The 22096-nt window shown below is 46.1% G+C and overlaps 1 protein-coding gene across 1 annotated transcript in view; it reads right to left on the bottom strand.

Moving 5' to 3' along the window:
• The window catches only part of LOC142576457 (N-alpha-acetyltransferase 25, NatB auxiliary subunit-like), an 83703-nt gene that overhangs the window by 48992 nt on the left and 12615 nt on the right, over positions 1 to 22096 (bottom strand). Inside the window, exons 5-10 of the mRNA XM_075686595.1 lie at positions 19561 to 19641; positions 15112 to 15223; positions 8659 to 8748; positions 7328 to 7497; positions 2556 to 2665; positions 1669 to 1734 (exon numbers count right to left, since the gene is read on the bottom strand). Coding sequence (XP_075542710.1) covers positions 1669 to 1734; positions 2556 to 2665; positions 7328 to 7497; positions 8659 to 8748; positions 15112 to 15223; positions 19561 to 19641 — 629 coding nt within the window. The remainder of the gene's footprint in view (positions 1 to 1668; positions 1735 to 2555; positions 2666 to 7327; positions 7498 to 8658; positions 8749 to 15111; positions 15224 to 19560; positions 19642 to 22096) is intronic.

The following is a 22096-nucleotide window of genomic DNA, read 5'->3' as shown; positions in this document are numbered from 1 at the left end:
TCGCGCCCAACCCACTATATGCTTTAGGTGCGAGTGAAAGTGTGCAAGGACAAGACAAGAAAGGCGGTGGCTTCCCGAGTGCCACCTTCCTGCATGTGCATCGGGAAAGAGGAGGAGGGGAGCAAGCTCGCGGTAATGCGATCACGCATTTAGTATTGGAGGTTGCGCAACCTCGAGTTTCAGTGACCCGTTGCAGCAAGAGGCAGAAGAATATTTCACTCTTTGTTGCCGGCGCTTTTCATGATGGGGCGACACTATCAGCTGCGGGGGCACACACGAAAGTGTGGCTGGCTTTGCTTAATTATTCGTATTGGATGTGAAGATATTGTCGACGTGGCATAAAGCCCTATCATTCATCACTGACTGCCAAATTAATCAAAATGAATTGCTTTCTCATTAAAATTTGCTTTTTTCGATTGCCAGATAATTAGGAAAATCTGCAGCCACTTTGCGTGCAAGAAAAATTGATCGGCGACTGCACTCATTTGCATAAAATGTCAAATTTCAATAGAACGAACCAAACTGCCGATTTTGCCGACTGCATTATATCGAAGTTTAACTGTATTTCGATGGCCATGAAGTTTGCTACCTTGCAGCAATAGAACTATGAGACAATAGAACTTGAGAATTCTGAAAGCCATCAACAAAATGGCACTTAACCCTTTCACTGTCGGACCTTTCTGGCCGTGACTCACCCCCAGTGTCGGCTTGGTTTCAGGGAACGAGCATAACAGGGAATGAACATAGTCAATGCAATATGCACATTTCAGTATTCTGCAGCTGTTGTTAGTAAACATCATCATCATCATCAGCCTGACTTTAACATCCCTTCAACATCCGAATCTGGCGATGCGGAACTTATATCTTCCTCGCATGAGACTGTCCGAGTCCGAATCCGGGCTCGGCTCATATTCTGAATCGGAAGAGCCACTGCTCAAAATGAGCAGACGAAGGTCTCGCACGCTCAGCCATCCAAAAGTAACTGCGCGCAGGGAGGATGCGCTTTCAGTCACCCGCACAGCGGGGAGAAATGGGACGTTGTGTGATCAAGAAGACAGAGGGAGATGGAAAAAGGCTAAAACAAAGTTCGAAGGGCTTTACATTTACTGCTGCAAGTTGGAAGCGAGGATGTGTTGAGAGATCGAAAGCAGCAATCGAGTCACTCTTTTCAGAGAGGCAACGGCGCGTGCCCCTGAACTTGACGTGCCGACAGAAGAAAAATAAAAACCTTCAAACCAGCGGAGATGGCAGAACAACTCTTGAACCCATAACCACCCGCACGCGATGCATGATCCAGCGAACGCGGAGCCACCGCGCCACTCAGCAAAGAGAGGGGCGAGTGGCAGTCGCACCATACTCTTCAATACATGTAGTAACACAGGTCGGGGAGAAAATACAAACTTGTAGAAAGGGTCAACAGATGGCGTGGCCAGTCCAGGAGCGCCAGCTTTGCGCTCAGGTGTGAAATTTTGAACGCACGATAGAGAACGTACCAGTACGTCAGTGACACTGTGGGGGGGAAACGCGAAGACGTACCGGTACGTCCGTGACAGTGAAAGGGTTAAAAAATGCCGGTGTGATGAGGGCATAAGTCATGAAGGTTGAAGTTGTGCTGAATTTGTCACAAAGAAATGAGGAGCTTATGAGTGGCCAGGTAACAGCACTTACGTCGGGAGGCCTTTGCCAACTGTCGGGCAGTGCCACTTTCAGCGATGCTTCCATCCTGTCAACCAGCTGGAAAGAGAAATGCAGAAATACAAGGTCACAAAAACCACCACGAATAAAAGCAGGCCAAAATACAACTGTCAATGTACTTAAAGCATAAGGAGTCAGATGGTTCAAGACAAGAACCAGCCAGCACAGATGTGAATGAGCAGAAATAGTAGCAGAAGTAGAAGTAGCAGAAGTAGCAGAAGTAGTAGTAGTAGTAGTAGTAGTAGTAGTAGTAGTAGTAGTAGTAGTAGTAGTAGTAGTAGTAGTAGTAGTAGTAGAAGAAGTAAAGGAATTCAGCCTACTCAGGTGGATTACCTCAAGAAGCAGACAACTTATGATCAATCACAATGTCTTAATAGTTAATTAAAACATTTCTTTAGCAACATTTTTAGAGTGCATGTTGCCACTGAGAAATTGAAACCAAATGGTATTGAGGACATGTCGGTTTTGCCAAAATCCTAGGACTAGAAGCATCGTTGAAATATTCGCCCTTACAATGTTCTACGAAATAGATTGGCATTTCAATGAACAGTTTCCCAAAACTGACCTTCTAGCCGATGTGGGAGGATTTTAACCAGGACAATTATGCAAGTTGAAATTCTTGTAGCTGAGCTGTCCCAAAAGTAGCCAACTTGCCTCAAAACCACCAAACATGGAAATTCTGGCCAAAATGTACAGCCTAACTAGTGTGCTCTACTTCTGGCATGAAGAATCTTGACAAAACATTCAGCGGACTTACAGAAGCAATTCAGTGTAAAAACAGTCGCAAAAAAATAATGAATGAAAAACTAAATGTCTCAGTGATTTTCTTTTCTACAAAGCCAGAGGTGAACAATACCTACCTTGACAATATCTTCGTTGACGAAGGAACATAAGCCGATCAGATAGGACAGGTCTAGTAGGCAGGATGGCTTGTGGCTTGTTCTCTTGAAGAAGTCCATCAGCAAGTCCGCTGCAGATGTCATGTGACAAATGAAAGAGCAGGAACGTGTAAGTCCTGACACATTTGCCACAATGGAAGATTTGCCACAATGAACTTTTAAACATTCGCTTACTAACTAAATTAACAAGCATGGTGTCATGCGCACACAAGCATGAACTCATCTCACTCAATGACCGCGGAAACTCTTTTAAGCACTGGAGTGAGGAAGTGCAGTAGCATGAGCAACGGAATTTACCTTTGTGTGGCCTCTCACTTCAACGTGAACTAAGCGCCGAGAACACAGCACGATGCACCTAGATGCATAGACTCTTGTCTCCGCCACAGATCACTTTCAAGATAAAGGCAGCGCAGCCACGCCCTACGTAGCAGCCGCGGGTGTAGAATGCCTCTCCTGTTTGCGCCAGTCCCGCCCGCAAGTTTCGGGAACTGACGCGGCCAGGTTTCTGTCTGTCTTTGCACACGTCACAACTTTCCTTTTAATTGTGGCATCGTGATGAACTCGGCATGTCTTTGCAGTCGACACTTCCATGGTGATATAGCAAACGCAGACAACGGGAAGACGGACGGTGCCCTAACCTAAGCCAAAGGCAGCATTGCCTAAGTACACGTACTGCAGCACATGGAGGAAGCTAGGAAGAAGCTAGACTCGAAGTGCATACGAGGTGGCCATGTTGAAATGCCAATGGCAGTATGGTTACACAGATTTAGGATTGTACTCGATTTTAACGAACATACAATTTTTGGACCCGTCTTACAGAAAAAAAAAGTGCACGTTAGGTTAGAGTAAATACGGTAATCCAGCGGGCAGAGCTGGTTGCGCTGACGCATTGTGGTACAGGACAACCATGCAAACATGACATTGCAAAAAGAACTGGCGACAAATTTCCACTGCTGCCTAAATAAACACAGTCGCACATTCCTGAAAAAATTGCGAACGGGCTGTGAGACCAATGCTTTAACCAGGATGCTAGATATAGTTCCACGTGCCTTCACTGCCACTCAGGAAGCTTGCCACATAGCCAGTGCTAAATGCTGTGGCATCGTTTGGTAGGTAGAAATAAAAACACTTTTGCCGAGCCTAACACAGTATAAACAGCTTATTTTAATATTAACCACAAAACCTCGGCAACCCTTTGTCTTTAACACGAGATGAGGCTTGGTGAAGGCTGATTTTACAATTTATTTCTCGCTGTCACAACGGGGAGGAAGTAGCAAGAACTAATTCAGGTCAAAGCAGGTGGTCTATGTACAGCAGAAAGCCCAGATACGTTCCTCGTCCATATGTTTCCCTGGGTGTAACATCGCCACACTTGGTCTCAGCAAAGGGCTCACAGACATGTACATGTTAGAACTCCTTTTCGATATGCTGTCATTCCTGCAACACTTTGCCATGACACATTGCGATTTTGGCGTATAAAGTAGAACCTCTTTCTTTTGTACGTTCTAGAGAAAAATGGAAGAAAAAAAGTGTACTAACAGAGAAAACTTACAATCTGAAGCCACAAAAAATTATGGCAGATTCAACTACAGTTCACATCAGCATAACACAAAGCGTTGCAAGAATCGATGTGGCCTAAGTGCCGACACGCGCCAACCTGGTGGGGCCTGAGTAGACTGAGCTGCACATTTTCGTTTTTGCAGCTTCAGCAACATTATGTTTGCACTCCTCGAATTAGACCTGGGTCAGCAGTTTCTTCAAGCGACGCATTTTGGCAAGAAGTTTTGACGTGCTCACTCGGTGCAAACCGTTGCAGCACGAGACACTGACGCAAGTGTTGTCGTTTTCCTATTGTGCAGTGTTTCAAGACTGCAATGGGAAACCAAAATGAAATCGAGCTGGTGGGTGACACCAGAATACAATGCCGCAAGAGCGAAACATGACGCTTATTTTGCACTAGCTGCAGCAGGGAACGACGCCGCATTTGGGTTATCACCTATTAAAAGCGTGCAGTACGCTTTCAACAAAACTGCGCCACACGCACTGTATAATGGATAGGCGAAGATGTTTATCGCAATAGGGTTGGCCGCAATAGCAGCGGATGCGGCTTGCGATGACCCACAAGGAGATTTGCTGAGACCGAAAGAGGCAACTGAGAGCATGCCAGCATTTTCACCTGAAACGGAGGAGCTAGTGCATAGGGAAGCTGCCGTGTCGGCGACTACTGTTCTCAATCATGAGCACCTCACGCCTTTTTTTGCTTACGAGGGATCCAGTGGCCAAAAAATGTGCCATATGATCGCGATTTGGCAATGTACTAAACGTTAGTGCTGGATGATTGTGTTTTCTGGAAATGTACCAACAGGTAAAGAAGAAGCGTGACTTATTGGGTCATTTCTTATGTTCTCGATCACAAACGCTGCTGGAAAACTACGAAAAGGGAACATATCAATGAGGTTCTACTGTAATTAAAAGAAAAATATAAAGAGTATCGTGCTTAATGAAAAAAGGTATCAGGGATAAAGAAGTCAAGCCTAGGTCACTTGTGTTCCGCTACTCCTAATGGCCGACGTAGCAGCATACAGCATAGATTGCTTATAGCGTAAGTCGCTAGAGTCTTGAATTTACCCACTATATAACAAACTAAAATTTTCAAACGTGTGTACTATGTGCGAGACATGTAGACCAAGCAGCTGCATGTGTCTGCAAATCACAGCACATGAGCAGAATGTGCCCTCACTTTTACTAGCGAGGTGGTTCCTGTGTTTTTCTAAGTGCTGTACAGCCACTGCGAAGCATTTCGTTGACTCTGCATCAAACCGAAACGTCCGCCGACTCCAGATGAAATGCCGCTGGTTAGGCCCAGCCAGCAAAGGTGTCTGGCGGCACGCTGATATGGGAAGATCGTCCTTCAGATATGTTCGTAGCCATAGACGAATACGTATGCGTTGATCTCATAAAAAATTATGCACACAGGCTGCACTAACAGCAGCACACGTGAAGCAGGGTTCATGGGCGATCAGCCAGCAAATGCTGCGAATGCATACAGGAAAAGTTGGCATGTTCATGTACTGGTAGAAACGGTGAAAGCTCACGTGTGGACAACAGTCCGAAGCGCATGATCAATTTTCAGTACACAGTTTAAACTGATAGCGTTGCAGAGTCAAGGTTGCATGCACAATATCTGCACTTCATAACGATGTGCACTGCGACAGGAGAATCCAAAACGCACTTGTGGCCTCATCAATTTTTCAGCGGTGCTAGAGTAGTCGGGGAAAAAGAAAAACGGCTTTACCGTCAAAATTAGTTTTTCCCACATGCCCAATGATTGTGACATTTTTGCGACCCTGAGTGAAAAACAAAATTTCAGTTGGCAACTGTGTTTACTTTCCGCACACAGCTGGCAAGCGGCCGGAGCACAATGCTTCTCCGTTTCCTAGGCAACCCCTTCCTGCCCTCTGGGCCAGCATGCTGCCGCAGAAGTTTTTTTCCACCTTGTTCACTTGCTCCACGTCTCCTCCTCCTCCTCTTACGCATCGTCCTCGTCACTCCCCCTTTGGCCGGCACCCCTCATTGAGAAGCATGCTCGCTGCCTCGCTTGTCTGTGGGATTTTCCGGCAACCACATTATAACCAGCATTTTGTCTCGCGTGGCTGCACGTAAGCAGTATGCATATACAAAGAGTTCCGCGGAAGGATAAGCTGGAGTCAGAAAAGACCGCACTGTACCCGGTCCTGCACTATAGATGGTCATAAGTGATCAGAGCTGGAGTGGACGACTGAGCGAGCCAGAGTGAATGTCAAAACAATGCACTGTCCAGCTCCCACGTGACTACATACTGCGTCATATGTCACAACACAGAAGAAACAAGACAGACGCTGGTCGTAGAAAAGTTATTAAATTGAATTATTTGGGCACTGTGAGGTTTGACAGTAGTTTTTTCTGGGATTTTGAGATAGTGCTCCTTCATCTAAAGAAATTAAAGACACAAACATATTGTGCCTGTACTCCAGCATGATCGGGTGATTTTAACAGCATGTTCGCATAAAAAGTTTCTCGGATATTACATTTTTTTCTCACTGTCTCATGCAAAATGTATTAGAGGAATTCTGCTGTACTTGCCTGGGTGCTGCCATGTTCTTATGCAATCATGGTGACCAGTGGAAGCCACCGGGCAGACTTTCAGGCGGTAAGCGTACATTTCATACTGGCCATAAACAGGCCACATGAGCGACGGTAACCGGTTGGCCTCCGTGACGGTCAAACTTATCACTAGTCTCTGCTACTTGAACATCACGTGCATGTGGTCGCCATTAAGCTTTCCAATTTGCATTTCATTTATCCACAACAGGATACACTGTACATTTGCATCCTTACCAATTTTGCTGTTCACAGCTTCACATCACGTGCTATCATGGACGAATGAAATGTGAACCAATTAGGGCAACCAGAACCCATTCCTTTGCTTCAGCTATTGCCACTTCATGTCCCCTAAACATTGTTCCAGCTTGCACGTTTAGTTAGGGCTCCACACCAGGCGACCGACTAACGTGTAAGGGGTGTTCTGGTCTATGCCTTTCTCAATCGCATTTGTGCTGGTAGCACACCCTTAAGTTGTCTTGCGCTTCCTTAAGCAGCTCCTTTTTAAACAGGATGAGACGCCAAAAGCGGTCAGCAGAAACTCAGTTTTGCATACAGGGAAGCATTGTCTGGGCAGGCCTGCTCTTGCTCACCGAGTACTTCCGGACTGGCCTTCTCCCTGATCATGACCGCAACGTGAGCCATGCAAGGACCTCGGAGCAGTCCGCCTTTCTTGCAGCTCTCCTTGAGAGACTCTATGAAGTCCAAGGCTAGTGCGTACGTGTGGTCAGCCGCCGGGCACAGCTCCTCGCCATCACTGTCACTGCGAGCAAACGCAGCGCAAGAGCTGTCAAGGTACAAATGCACACAAACTGCCACTCTAGCCTGATTGGCGTGCAAGCATCATGCAGTCTGCCAAGGCTTCAGACTCCCGATGGTAGCAATTTTGGTCACACTTCATTACAGCAAACATGGAAATGCCGACTTTACAGCTACACTGAACACTCTCTGAAATTTTGCAAGCTTCACATGCATTTCCAACACTTCATAACAAACCCGAATGACCGCTGATATATGTACACAAGACAGGACCCAAAAGTAGCAAGAATTTTTTCTAACGTGCCCAAACTATAAACACCTATACAGAATTCTTCCCTTAGATGCAATGAACTTGTGCAACTGCTTCATCTAGTGTTCAAAACTGTTCAGTGACTCATGCAAACCAATGCCCTTCAATAGTTTCATCATTTTCTTCTTTGGCTCTTTCACATCTTAAGAGGGAATGCGCCAGAAATATACTACTTTCATTAACGAGAAAGCTAAATCAATGAAATTTATGCAGAATATAGAATTTAATCCCTAGTCTCGAATATCTCTTCTGGTTTTTCAATATCATACCTAGCTATCTTTCAGTGATTCTTGAAAGTGGGAAAGATGCAGTCCCTTGTTCAGGGTTTGGGCTTCATACCAGACATAGGAGTGCTATAAGATAGCATATTTTGCTTTTTATGGACGAATAATTGCAATGAAGCTCAAGAAATAGGTTTTCTTTACATTTAATATTTAATAAAAAGTTTTTAATTTCTGCTGTTATCATCTAGAACATCGATTAGCAACTTTCTGAAAAGCAGACAAGCAAAACTGTTGGAAATACAATAAGGCCTCAATACTTGCATTTTACACATCTTTAGGCATGTGCATACAAAATTTCTCCAACTCTGAGTCACATGAAGTGTAAGAACGTTGGTAGAAATATTTTTGCACAATGTCTCTCCCCTGCAGCGTCTTTCAAAGTGCATGTGTTGCTTTGAAAAAAAAAAAAAAAAAAAAACCCCGTGATTTCATTTGACAACAAAAGTGCACAGCAAGCGAAATTTTGACGAAACAAGAACTGGCCAAATGTTGAAGAACGCAACCGAGGCACCATCGGGAGCACACCCGAGACAATGGCAGCTGCAGCTGTTGATGCAATCGAACGACTCACTCTGTGCTGGTTTCCTCGGGCGTCCAGCCAGAAGCCTGCAGCTTGTCCACACTGTCCAGGTACTGCTTGTAGTACTGCCAGTTGTCCGGGCTGGCAAAGAGAAAGGCAGGAAGAGCGGTTTCACATGTCAGTTAAGTGTAAATACAACTGGAAGCCAAAGGAAACTCAGAAAAAAGTGCACAAATGCTAGTGCAGCACAACACTAATGATTACGCAAAATTGACCACACAAAATCGGGGTGCAATGAATACTTGAATATCACCAAATTGAATAGCGAATGTTCAAATAATTTGATATACAGTCAAACCTATACACGACAAAGTTGTACTTGCAGGGAAAAATTTTTGTTAAATTATGAATTCTGTTAATTCGAGGCTTTATAGTTTCAGCAGTAAGAACAACTTCCCAAATTTCCAAAGCATTTCTGGTGGATAGTATCTTGTCAGTAAGCACTTGCAAAGAAGTCGCAAGTAGTTTGGGCCACAATAGCATAGTTAGGAGCCTGCGGTGCAGATCACAGCGAGAGCAATGCATTGACGTGGCTCACGGCGTCAAAGATTTGCGTGCATTGTGTTACGCACTGCTGTAAAACTCGTACGCCATGGCTGACCATGCCTATTACCTACAGCCATCATCAGATGGTGCCCAAAAATTAACAATGAGCACGTTTTATTAGAATGTGAAGATATCTGCCCAGCAGTCGATTTAGGCACCTCTGGCCTTCTTGAAGTCCTTGGAGAGGCGTTTGGAAGATTGGTAGAAGTATGGATACAGTCGACTCCCGTTAATACGAAGTTCACGGGGACCGCAAAAAACTGCGAATTAAACGAACTTCCAATTAAGCACAAAACACAAAAAACAGCACTTTATTTGTGGCGAAATCGAGTATTTTCTCTAAGAAAAATAGTCGGTCATCTTGCTTTGCTTCTTCTTGCCGAATCGCGCTGCTGAAAGCAAATTCTGCAGGCTGTAGATGTGGCGGAACGCTTCTTCCGCGTTACCTTCAGCGGCAAAGAAGCACTCCGCAAGAGCAAGGCCTGCAGCTACATCGGCAGCCTTAGGTTGCGGCTCGCCTTCAACGTCATCATCGCTTTCCTGGGTCGCTTCCTGGGGCCGAATAATCTCTACAATTTCGCGATCCGTCAGCGCACCGCACGTTTCGACCGCCTTGTCTACGGCGACGTAATCTTCAAAATTGACGTCCCCGAGAGCATCACCAAAATCAGTGCCGTCAAGCTCGCTTGTTGACGCTTCCTCCGCTGAAATTTCAGAGGCATCCTCCGAAGAAGCTGCCACAAAACCGCAAGCCCTGAAGCAGTTTGCGATTGTTTCTTGCTTCACACGATCCCATGCTTGCGCCAACATGTGGATGGCACTAAGCAGGCTCACCTCGTACTTTGTGGAGCTATCCATACACAAAATCATGTGCTCTAGGAGGTGCCGCCTGTACAGGACTTTAACATTCTTGATAATGCCTTGGTCCATTGGCTGCAAAACAGCCGTTGTGTTTGCAGGCAAAAATGCGAGGCGTATTGCACTCAAGGCTGGCGCATTCACGTGAGCACTGCAGTGATCGACAAGGAACAACACCTTGCGGTTCGAAGCAGAAAACTTGCGGTTCAATTTGCTTATCCAGCTCTTGAAGATTTCGGCCGTCATCCACGCTTTTTTGTTCGCCTCACAGTCCACAGGCAGCGTCTTCACGCCTTTAAAACATCTCGGCTTCGCGGCTTTCCCGATCACAAGTAACCGACATTGTTCCGTGCCAGTCATGTTTGCCGCGATCAGCACCGACACTCTCTTCTTGCTGCGTTTGCCCCCAGCACAGTCGTCGTCCTTGAATGTCAGGGTCTTCTCTGGTAGAAGCCGATAGAAGAGTGCAGTCTCATCTGCATTGAAGATGTCTTTTGGTCTGTATTCGGCGAGATATTCACGCAGCTTTCCGTCCTTCCACGTGGCGCATGTTTCCTTGTTAACGGACGCCTTTTCACCACACACGCTCTTGAAAACCAGGTCATGGCGATCTTTAAAGCGCGTCAGCCATCCATCTGATGAAACGATGTCATCGATCCCCAACATTGCTGCAAGCGTTCGGACTTTCATCGCAACGATGTCTCCGCTGAGAGGAAGTTTGTTGCTCCTGGCCTCCCTAATCCAAACCAGCAGAGCCTTCTCCAACTCTGGGTAAGCGCCGGTGCGCATTCGCTTCCGAGAAGTCTTGAACTTGTCGTTCTCAAATGCATCCATTATTGTGCGCTTGTTCTTGATGTAGTTAGAGAGCGTGTTCGGCTTGATCCCGTACTTGCGCGCTGTGTCTTGTTTGGCAGCACGTCCCTTCTCAACTTCCTTCAAAACCTCGACTTTCGTTGCCAGGTCGAGCATGCGATAAGAGCCACGGTTTGCCATGGCTATAAACTGCGCGACTAGGTACAGTCAATTCTGAATCACTCGTGGAACAACCTAGCCTACGAGCTTCCCGCACAAAGGCGCTCGACAACACACGCCTCGACATATGCTGCGCACGCTGCAAGACTAATCTCGCACAATCTCGCCACTGCCAGTATGCAGCGCTGCGTGCACCTATGGCACCCGCGTGGCCTCCGCGATCAGCTCCGGTCCGGCCATGCGTGGCAGCCGCGCGTGGCCTCCGGCGGGAGCCGCTTCGCCTCCCGCCGGAGTTGATCGCGGAGGCCACGGCAGCCGTAGCAATGAATAATCGCGCCGCTCCAAGAAGGATGGCGTTGCGGGCAGCTGCGGTGGCGATGACATTAACGCGGAGCACGGAACTGTTGCAACACTTGAAAAATTGCACATTCTACCAAAGAATGACGGTCACCTCGAGGACCCCGGCTGAAAATTAACTTCCAATTAAACAATATTACTGGATGAGGACTTCGAATTATCGAGCGATTTCTTCTATAGGATTACATGCAAAACTGATGGGACCAGCACTTCACTTCTAATTAACCGAAAATTCCAATTAAGCGGCTTCGAATTATTGGGAGTCGACTGTACAACAAACAACGGAAGCGTACAAAAGCAAAGTTCCCAACAGGGGTTCAGAAAGTTTGGTTCCTTTTCTTTTTTTCTTTTTTTACATAGGTAGGACATTAGGCAATATAATAACAAGAACTTGGTGGTGCAACCCACCTTGTTCCAAAGGGGACACCCACCCACCCACCCACCCATTCATCCATCCATCCATCCATTGTAAAAAAATATAAATACTCATCCTGAGCAAAAAAAAAAAAAAAAGTTTTGCCAGAAAGGCGGAGCATTGATGATGATATATCAGAAAGCCAACTACACGAAGTAAGTTTCGTAGTTTTATCGGTCTCATGTGCCCGTAGGCAAACTTGAACAGATCTCACTCAAAGACCACGAACTTGCTGTCAAAATGCGAGTGAACACTTCTCGCCGTGTCTCGGAAACTTGAGATTATGCGACTGCCAACACGAGGGGCACAGGAACCCAATGCGCATCAAAGCACCAGCCGTCTCGGCTCGCGTTTTGCACTTGCCGCATGTTGCCTCCAAGATACACTGCATGGGTCACATGTGAGGAGAAGACGCGTGCGCTAGGGAGAGAGGGCAGATAAGTGCTCCTGCCTGCCCTTCCCACTTGCCCCTGGCGTGTGCTTGATCACGTTACCACAGGTTCACTACCTCCCCGTCCCCCTTGCACAGACGGAATTGCCAGCTCTTGTGTTTCTCAGAGTGCTGTGAGCGCGCCCTGTGGCCTCCACAAGTGGTTCACCAACGCGACAAATGGTGCAGCAGTGTGTTCTGCCTACAACGCCCCGTGCCAGCACGCGCACTTTGATGGCTTTTTTGCTGTTCAAGTGTTTCATGTGGAAGGACACTCGAAATAACTTTTGCGTCGGCCAACAATTTTGTAGTTTTCCAATAGATTTGCTAGCCATACAGGCTAGAAGTACATGCTCGAAAAGGCTGAAAACTTGGTTGATTGAAATTCTGTCACGAAATAGCATTGTTAAATCAAAAAAGGAAATGCACATTTGCAACAGAACTATAGTCAGGAAATGAAAATAGTTTGTTACATCGTGAATTTTGTTAAATCGAGCTTCATTGTTGAAGTATGACTGTATTCGATGTAGAGAACCAGACAGTGCCATGGGTCAAAGTCCCGCACAGGGCCAAAGGAGCCGGCAACCGAGAGCGAATGCTTCGTCTGCCTCTCACTCCAATGGCTCATTGAAACTCAAGATTACGCAACCTCCAGTACTAAATATGTGGGAAGACAGCTTACATGGTGCCACGCCCTCTCAGCATGCCCACTCTTCGCACACCCAGCAGATTGCCTCTAAAGCAGGGTGTGCGGCTGTGTATGCGCTCAGCCACACTTACGGCCACGATCAGCCACAGCCGAGACACACCAGAAATCGAGACGTGCACCAACTTACCCCCCCTTCTGCCCCCCCCCCCCCCCCCGCGCACGCTTGATCACATTACCGCAAGCTCGCTCCTCTCCGCATGTTTCTCATTGCGTACGAGCAGGAAGGCAGCACTCGTGAAGCCACCATCTTTCTTGTCTCACCCTGTGCACTTTCACTCACAACTAAAGCACAAGATGCGTGAGGCATGATAGAATCTTATCGCACTTGGGACTTTATAATGAAACATGATGTGGCTCCACTACGGTGGTCGCTCTTGCAACGCCTCGTGCGATTCAAGAGGTCTGTTTGCAAGCAGCCGCTTGTAATTCAATCATTTGACCATCTGCATTCGCATAAGTTGCATTATTCGTTATGCGTTCGCATTATTGGTTCGGTATTCCTTTGCGGACGAAGCACACTTTTGCAACATTTGAAATCGCATACAGTGCAGTCCACTTACAATATCAGGAAGAACGAAAACTCTGATTGTTATAACCGATCGCTATATCTGGACTGCCATAAAAAAAAAAAAACATGGTTGTAGCTTCGAAACCAAATTTGACACTTGCGCTAAAATATAGACATTGTATAAAGTAGCCCGTAAGAAATAACACGTTTATTTATAGCTCTAAACAGCGTATATCAAGCGTATATCAAGGTCACACTGAAATAGTCGGGAATCCACACTTGCTTTCACAGGAGTTTCAGGTTCACAACTGCGGCATCGAGCTGCTGCGCGAACACTAGTGGAAATAATTAAGCGTGAATGAAATCAATGAGCGGCTTGATCAATGACAGTGCACTTCGCATGGACATCGAGGTCAGTGTCAAAGATGGGTCACTACCAATCTCATAGCCATCGTCACACAACGCTGCCGTCTGCTGCGACAATGATCGCCCCGATCTCTTCGCATAATGAGGCAGCACTAGCTGCATCAAAAAAACTCCATTGAAGCACCACCTGTTTCATCATCAGCAGCGACCCGCTTGCAGAGCTCGGTAATGTCAGCAGCTTTCACCGTGCTGGTTTCAGGGATTTCATCCAGGCCCACAAAGCCCGCCTTTTCAATTGGTCGGCATGGCCCGTGGTTGCGGCCGTTATGATCGCGGCGCTACTGTGTGAACTCACACTTTGGGCCTTGCAAAATTTGCAACTTCGTCTCAAGCAATACAACACTGTGCTTTGTCGGTGGCGCCTTCTATCAACCAGGCTGTCCTCTGCTGCTTCCGCGGTGCATTTCTGCGCATGGTGAGAAGGGGGCAAAGGGCGAGCACAGCTTCGCTTCACGCTGCCTTTTCTTTTTCTCTCCGCATGCACAGCTCGATGGTGAGCGACGCGCACATGAGGTAGCTGGCGCCATCTTGTGGCGCATGGGCAGGATGCACTGTGCGGTTAATGGCGGCCAATATGAATGCGCGTAGGCAAACGCATCGCCCCGTCTCGGCACCGTATGTTTAAGGGGAACTTAGGAAAGCACATTTCACAATTTTTCTGCATTGAAAATGCCACCCGGAAGGCAAAATTTCGATCATTATATTCAATATGAGATGAATAACATATCATTATATATGGGTTCTTTTCTCATAGCCCTAATGCAAAATTTGACACTCTTAAATCAGGTCATCGTTATAACCAATATGTTGTTATATGTGGTATTGCTATAAGTGGACTGCACTGTACAAACACACTTCATTTATTGAGGTTTTAAATACATGGTGTTCTATGGACAAGAGGTTATGAAAAGTTAAATACTTCATTATATAGAGAATTTCGTTATATTGAAGTTAGTTATATCGAGGCTTAGCTCATCCACTTTTTCGAGTTGACAAGGGTCAAATTAACAAGGTTGTACTGTACTAAATTGTGTAATTGATTGCTTTGATTTGAAACAAATACGTTACATCTGTATTGGAAATTTTGAACATTCGCACAGGCCTGCTCTTAAAATTTTTATAGTCTCAATGTAAAAAAAAACGACTAACAGCAATCTCTGAGGAAGTGAGTGAAACAAACAACTGGGTTCCAATGTATGCTCAATAAAAAAAAAATCGCATACTTGCTGAGCAGCAGTGACTTGCAGACAGAGTTGACCTCGGGCCAGCGCCCCAGCTTGGACAGCAGCTCTACCTTGCGCTGGTGTACAAAGTCCAGGTACGAGGTCAGGCTCTCTGCATGCACCCATGAGGCAGGTGAAAGCAATCAAACATCGGTGCTTTTGCAGACTTCAATTAAAACAATTTATTCTAAACGCTTAAAAGGGCACTGAGAAAAATAAACAAATTGCACAACATTTATTGCATCGTGGCGACAAACTTGAAGCAAATAAGTGTGTTGCAAAGGTCTTGCATAGAATTACCGTATTTACTCTAATCTAGCACCCCTTTTTGTCTGATAAAACAGGTCCGAAAATTGCGTGCACCAAAAATTGCGTGGCGATATGCTGACTGTGATAGCATATTGCCATCAGCATTTAAAAATGGCCAATTCACGCGCCCTTCGAGCCTAGCTGCTGTAGGTTCCTCCATGTGCTTAGGTTAGCGCACCGTCAGTCTTCCCGTTTTTCGGGTTTGCTCTACCGGCATGCAAGTGCCAACTGCAAAGACATGCAGAGTTCATCACAATGCCGCAATTAAAAGGAAAGTGATCCCATGTGCGGAGACTGACGGAAATGGGGCTGCATCAAGGGCGTTCAGAGTTCCCGAGACTTGTGTGCAGGCCTGGCGCAAACTGGAAAAGCTTTCTACTCCCACGGTTGCTACGTACAGTGCAGCCGCGCGGCGCAGATCTTGAAAGCGATCTGCGATGGAGACAGAGTCTATGCATCTAGGCACACAGCGCTGTGTTCTCATCACATAGTGCACATTGAAGCGAGAGGCCGCACAAAGGTCAATTCGCTCACTCCTGCTACTGCACGTCTCCACTCCAGTGTTTTGATAAGAAGTTTCCGTGGTGATTGTGCGAGATGTGTTCATGTATGTTTGTGCGCGCATGACACCATGCTTGTTAATTTAGTCAGTAAGCAAATGTTTAAACGTTTATACGGCCGATAAAGCTACTACCCTTACTACTCGTATAGCTGTCTACTAATTCGCTATCGTAATCGATGCTATGCCTTTCGGGCAAAGCTGCGACTTCTTTTAATTTATCGCAACTTTAGTGTATCGGGAGTAAATCTTTGTTTTTCCAAATGAGAGAAAGTTGTCTTCCCGCATGAAAGAACAAGGTGTGTGGTACTGTAAAGGACTTTTCTTTTTTTAGGTTGTGGCAAATGGGTGCGCGTTACAATCGAGGGTGTTTTTTTTTTCTTTTTGTCACGGAAAACGGGTGCGCGTTACAATCGAAGGTGCGCTACAATTGAGTAAATACGGTAAGGTAGAATGTGATGGGTGTACAATAGCGAAGTAAAAGCCAACCCTTTAAAACTGATATAATGGTTATTGGATATAATGAGGTAAACTGAATGTCACCAATATCAGCATGCAACAAATACATGCTTATAACAAACAGTGCCAAACACAGTCAATTTTTGTTAATTCGACCCTGACGAAACCGACAAAAGTAATCGAATTATCCAGGGGACTGAACTAAACAAGAAGCCGCAAAATATGCTGAGAAACACTGCTGATTCATTTGGCAGGAGTACATGAAAGATTATAAGATCAAGAACATGAAACTTGAATGCCATAGTGGATTGCAGCTTTGTTTAGGCTATAATACAGTGAAATCTCGATACTGTCTGCGCTTGTTACAACGAACAGGCATACAACAGACTTTCTGATATAGCAGATCATATTTCAACCTTCGCTTGCTCTACCTACTTTATTAATGCAAGGAAGTTTGCTTTTAATGGACTGCGCTACAATGGACAATCTGCTACTGAGGACAAAATTAGCGGCGATTTTTATCAGAATTGGGTGGATAAAATGGACTTTTGCCGTGTTGACACGGGCTGACAACCAACTTGCGAGACTTACGAGGGTCAGCCGACCACTGCAGCTCAATATCGCACCTGGGAGGGAGGAAGGAAGGACGGAAACACACTGTCTTTCACACGCGAGGCACGGGGGGCAAGGCGAGGGCCACGTGAGCATTGTATCTTAAAAGCAGTCTGCGATGCGGACAAAGTGCGCACCTGCGCAGGCACTGCATCTTGAAAGTGATCTGCGATGTGGACAAAGTGCGCGCCTGCGCAGGCGCTGTATCTTGAAAGTGATCTGCGATGTGGACAAAGTGTGCACCGTATCTTGAAAGCGATCTGCGATGTGGACAAAGCATGCGCCTGCGCGGTTGCCGTGTCTTGAAAGTGATCTGCAATGTGGACAAAGAGCGCGCCTGTGTAGGCGCCGTATCTTGAACGTGATCTGCAATGTGGACAAAGTGCGCACCTTCATGGGCGCCGTATCTTGAAAGTGATCTGCGATGTGGACAAAGTGCGCGCCTGCGCGGGTGCCGTATCTTCAAAGCGATCTGCGATGTGGACAAAGTGTGAGCCTGCACGGCGCCGTATCTTGAAAGCGATCTGCAATGTGGACAAAGTGTGTGCCGTATCTTGAAAGCGATCTGCGATGTGGACAAAGCGTGCGCCTGTGCAGGTGCCGTGTCTTGAAAGTGATCTGCAATGTAGACAAAGTGCCCCCAGTGCTGGTAGCTTCATATGCGCTGTGCTTTCGACGTTCAGTTACTGTTGAAGTGAGACCACATGAAGGTAACTTTGTTTGCTTCTGCTGCCACATTTGCTCCCACCAGCACTTTGACAGCGAGTGTTAAAAATTAAATTATCGGGTTTTACGTGCCAAAACCACTTTCTGATTATGAGGCACGCCGTAGTGGAGGACTCCGGAAATTTCGACCACCTGGGGTTCTTTAACGTGCACCTAAATTTAAGTACACGGGTGTTTTCGCATTTCGCCCCCACCGAAAACAGCGAGTGTCCGCGCCCATCAAGGGCAATGTGTTCATGTTTACCTGTGCGCACGTGACACCGTGCTTGTTAATTTAGTTAGTAAGCGAATGTTTATAACTTTATATGACCGATAAAATTACTATCCTTACTTCGCATAGCTGTCAACTAATTTGCTATTGCAATCGCTGCTTCGCCTCTCGGGTGAAACTGCGACTTTTTTTGTCTATTTTTTTTTTTACTTTCGATGTTCTTCACTCACTCTTTGTGACGTTACACATCGCAACCGGAGTTACGGAAGTGCAGCGTTTTAGAGATTACATACTTCAGATAAAATGGACATTTTTTGTCGGATTATCAGGGTCCATTGCAACGAGTCGACTGTATAACTAACTTCAGGGGACCATCGTAAATTGTTCGTTATTCTAAAAGGTCATTATTGTGAAAGCCCCAAAATTAACATTCCCCCCATCAACCCATCAGTTTATTAAGTTGTCACCATAAGCTATCCACGAAAACGTTGCTGTTGGCTCTCGGCACCTGTTGCTGCTATATTCCATAGATTCCGCCGCCACGCACCACCGAAGCACCGTATAATAATATTGACGCATGTAAAACAGACGCTGATGCTGAGAACTAGACAAAAAGGAAGCTCCATGTCGCCTCCAGAGCGCAATATTTCTCATTGTTTAGTTTGCTTTTCACATTCCTTGCCGTGGGCACCACAACTGTCTCGCTTGAGGCAAAAGCCTGAACTATTCCAAAGCACAAGGGTGCGTAAATAACACCGTTTGGAAAGTGCAAAGTGTGACCGTGTGGCATCCCAAGAATACAGATGTTACATTTCTCTGGGTGCATAGCGGGTACAGTGTGGTAAGGCCACAGAAAGAAGTGCAAAAGAAAGGTGTGCGTAGAAAAAGGGCGAAAGAAGGAAGAGACGTGCCTCCGTTGCTAGGTAACACTTGCCTGGGTGGAGCATGCGCACTAAAAACCTGACGCGTCGTCGCCCCGCAATTGATAAAAACAGAGGAAAAACCCATTCTCTCCTGCATTTTTTTTTTCTCACGCACCCTCTCAGGTTTTCTGAACCCATGCACCGGGGCGTCCACTTTTTGCTCCTTGTCTGCTAGCCTGTTTCAGCTGCCCTGAAGGATATATGGAAATCTAAGAATCCCCAGATTTTGGAATATTAGTTCACATTAGTATTGAGCTATTGTTAACATGACATAGAAACTGAATAACGACCAGTATTCTGAAATGTTCGGTATTCTGAAGTTTGTAGTACTGAAATATTTTTTACATTGAAACTATAAGAAGTCAGCAGAGAACTTCTGAAAAGTTTGTTTATGTGGTGTTAGTAGTAATGAGGTTTCACTGTAGTTTGCTTAGTTGAAGGTAGTTTAGAGTGACCACACGTACTGCATTTCTTGTCTTCTACCTTTGTGTAGCACTGCCAAACCATCATGAACCTTCATGGTAACTGCCACAATTTCTTTTGATTGCATTATGAAAGTAAGCAGACTGTTGACGTTTAAGCATTAATTATCACCATAGGAAAAAGAAAATAAGACAGCCGGGTCAACATGGCAGCAAGAGCCTCCATACCTCCCAGTGGCCCATGAAGGACGTCCAAGGCCTCCTGATATTTCTCTTGCATCTCTAGGACCAACAGGTAGAGTTGTACTTCTGCAATGATACACAAACCATTCGAAATTCATTAGCAGGGATACAGCGGCACCAATTACATGGCTATCAGAGCCTGCATGTTCATGCACACACACATTACCAAGTCAGTCTGGACCAAAAGTGAACAGCTACTGCTCACAAACTGCTGTCATACTGCAGATTGTAAGGCAGCCCATAAAGGGGTATGACACTGTCAGCAGCATAAGCCTAGAGAGACTAACTATCCTGCAACACATCTTATAGACATATCATACCATCATCTTGATTAGCCCAATAAACCTATCTTTGAAGGACTATTGATGTGACATTTATGCTCTTAATATTTTTTTAATGACTATCTAAGCCCACTAAACCTAAGAAGAAAAAATCATGCAAACCCAATACACTGTGGGAATTGGTGTAAGGGAAGCTTTAATGAGTCAGCCAGACGAAATGGCACATTACGATAAGAGGCACACAGTGGAACTCGGCGGCAAACGATTCCCGCAACTGTCCCCAGCCACGGCAACAGACCTTGCAGACAGAAACGTGACACAGTGTCACCATTGACCGCAGCACCTAACCATTCAGGCACCATACAAAAAAGTAAAGACACCCATCAGTAAACACGGTCTCCCAACTGCAGCCAGTGTTGTTCCACTGAAACTGTGGAGTCCAGTTACAGAAAATATGCGATTCAGAATGAATGATAGAAAAACTGTGTGAATTTCTTTTTCAGGTATAGAACTTCCATTCTACCTTCATAGTCAGCTACTACACTGCCCAATCTCACTTGCTTAATTGCTGCTGTTCGACATTACTCATGCACCAAGCATTTCAAGGCATTGCCTTGCATGGAGGAGGTTGGTAAAGGCGGTGTTCTTTATATGCATTGCACATTGCATGTTATATGCACGTTGTAAGCATCATGAAGCACTTCGCTGCCGCTGCCTCTGCAGCATGGCGTCCTCGAGATGAACACACACACACAACGATCCCATCATGGCTGAACCTACACCTGAACACCCGCAACATGCATAATGAAGCGAAATGGAAGCCAGAACTGCAGCTTCTGCGACTACTGCTGGAAGCTGGACTGCTGCGACTACTTGCACAGGCAACTGATGATGAACATAACAAAGTGTTGCTCTTTTATTTAAATGGGCAGATGTTGAGCGCCACAATGGAACAGTGAGAAACCTTCGCACATTTAAAAAAAGTTATTGCACCAGCTCCCCGAGTTTAATTTTTTGCTTAAGATAAACTAACCTATGACAGCAAACTCCCATGTGTGACCTCCAATCACGGAGGCACCTATGTCACGGAGGTCATACTGGTGGTATTTAGCGCTGTTGCTGAGCTGCCTCTTCGGTGGGCCTAGGAGCTGACATTTGCTGCCATGGTCACTCCACTGTTAAAACAAAATTCGATTTCTTACAGAGCTGCCACAGACTCTTTCTTGTACTCGTGAAGAAAAAAAAAAGAGGAAGAGGCACACATACCGGCCACATGAGTACGCATAGTTTTTTGTATATGGATGTTGCACTGTTGTACAGTCGAACCCACTTGTAACGATACCAGTTTTAACAATCTATTGGTAAGCTGCTGCAATTGTCAAGTAACCTGCCTACTACAATGCCCTCATGCCACATTATCGGCTATAATAAAGTCTGGCTGCTGGGTGTCCATGTAGAAAGGTAATTAAATGTGAAATCCTTGAAAAGAAAAAAAGAGAAATTCGAGCCGCTGCATGATGCACGCGGCCCCAACAGCTGCCATACGCTTATACAATAGAACCTGCTTTGCAGCCTTCTCCGCATTTCCAGCCTTGTGCGTATTTCTCCTGTCGTCCTTCTACCCCTCCGAGCCCGAATGGGCTGTGCCCATGGCCCTATGTCGTGCCACTCTCTGAACCACGAATGGAAAGCAGTAACTGCACTGCTCCCAGATTGCTTGCTGGCCCTTCATTCTGCGCAGTTCTGCCAACGGATTAAGTTGCTCGTGCTAGTCTTTGTTGGTTGCGCCGAAGTCGTTCCTGGCCACGTGGTTTCTCAGCTTTGTTTGACTCGCTGCCGAAACGGAAGATGGCTGATCCGGTCGCTGATCATCGGCAATGCATGACGTTGCCAGTAAAAAGAAACCGCACTGCTATAGATTTGGAACCGAAATGCTTCTAACTAATGAAGCAATCGTGAATGTGCTTGCATCAGATAGCAATGGTGACAGTGAGAATAGCAGCGATGACGCAGCAGGGCAGGCTGCCTTAACATCGCCGTCGCAGGAGGGCCTGCAGATGACGTAGTCCTTCAAAAGCATCCGTTTTTGTGAGGGACCTTCTGCTGCACTACGTGGCACACCTGGATGCCTTGGAGAAGGATGTCGGCAAGCTTTGCGTAAAAAACGCAAGGGAGATGGACATGGGGTTTTCTGGTGCAAGCCAGTGAGAAATACGTAGCAAGATGCTTGCAGGGATCTC

This window comes from Dermacentor variabilis, chromosome 3 (assembly GCF_050947875.1).
Source record: "Dermacentor variabilis isolate Ectoservices chromosome 3, ASM5094787v1, whole genome shotgun sequence".
NCBI classification, from domain to species: Eukaryota; Metazoa; Arthropoda; class Arachnida; order Ixodida; family Ixodidae; genus Dermacentor; species Dermacentor variabilis.
This window is presented reverse-complemented; position numbering and strand designations above follow the sequence as displayed.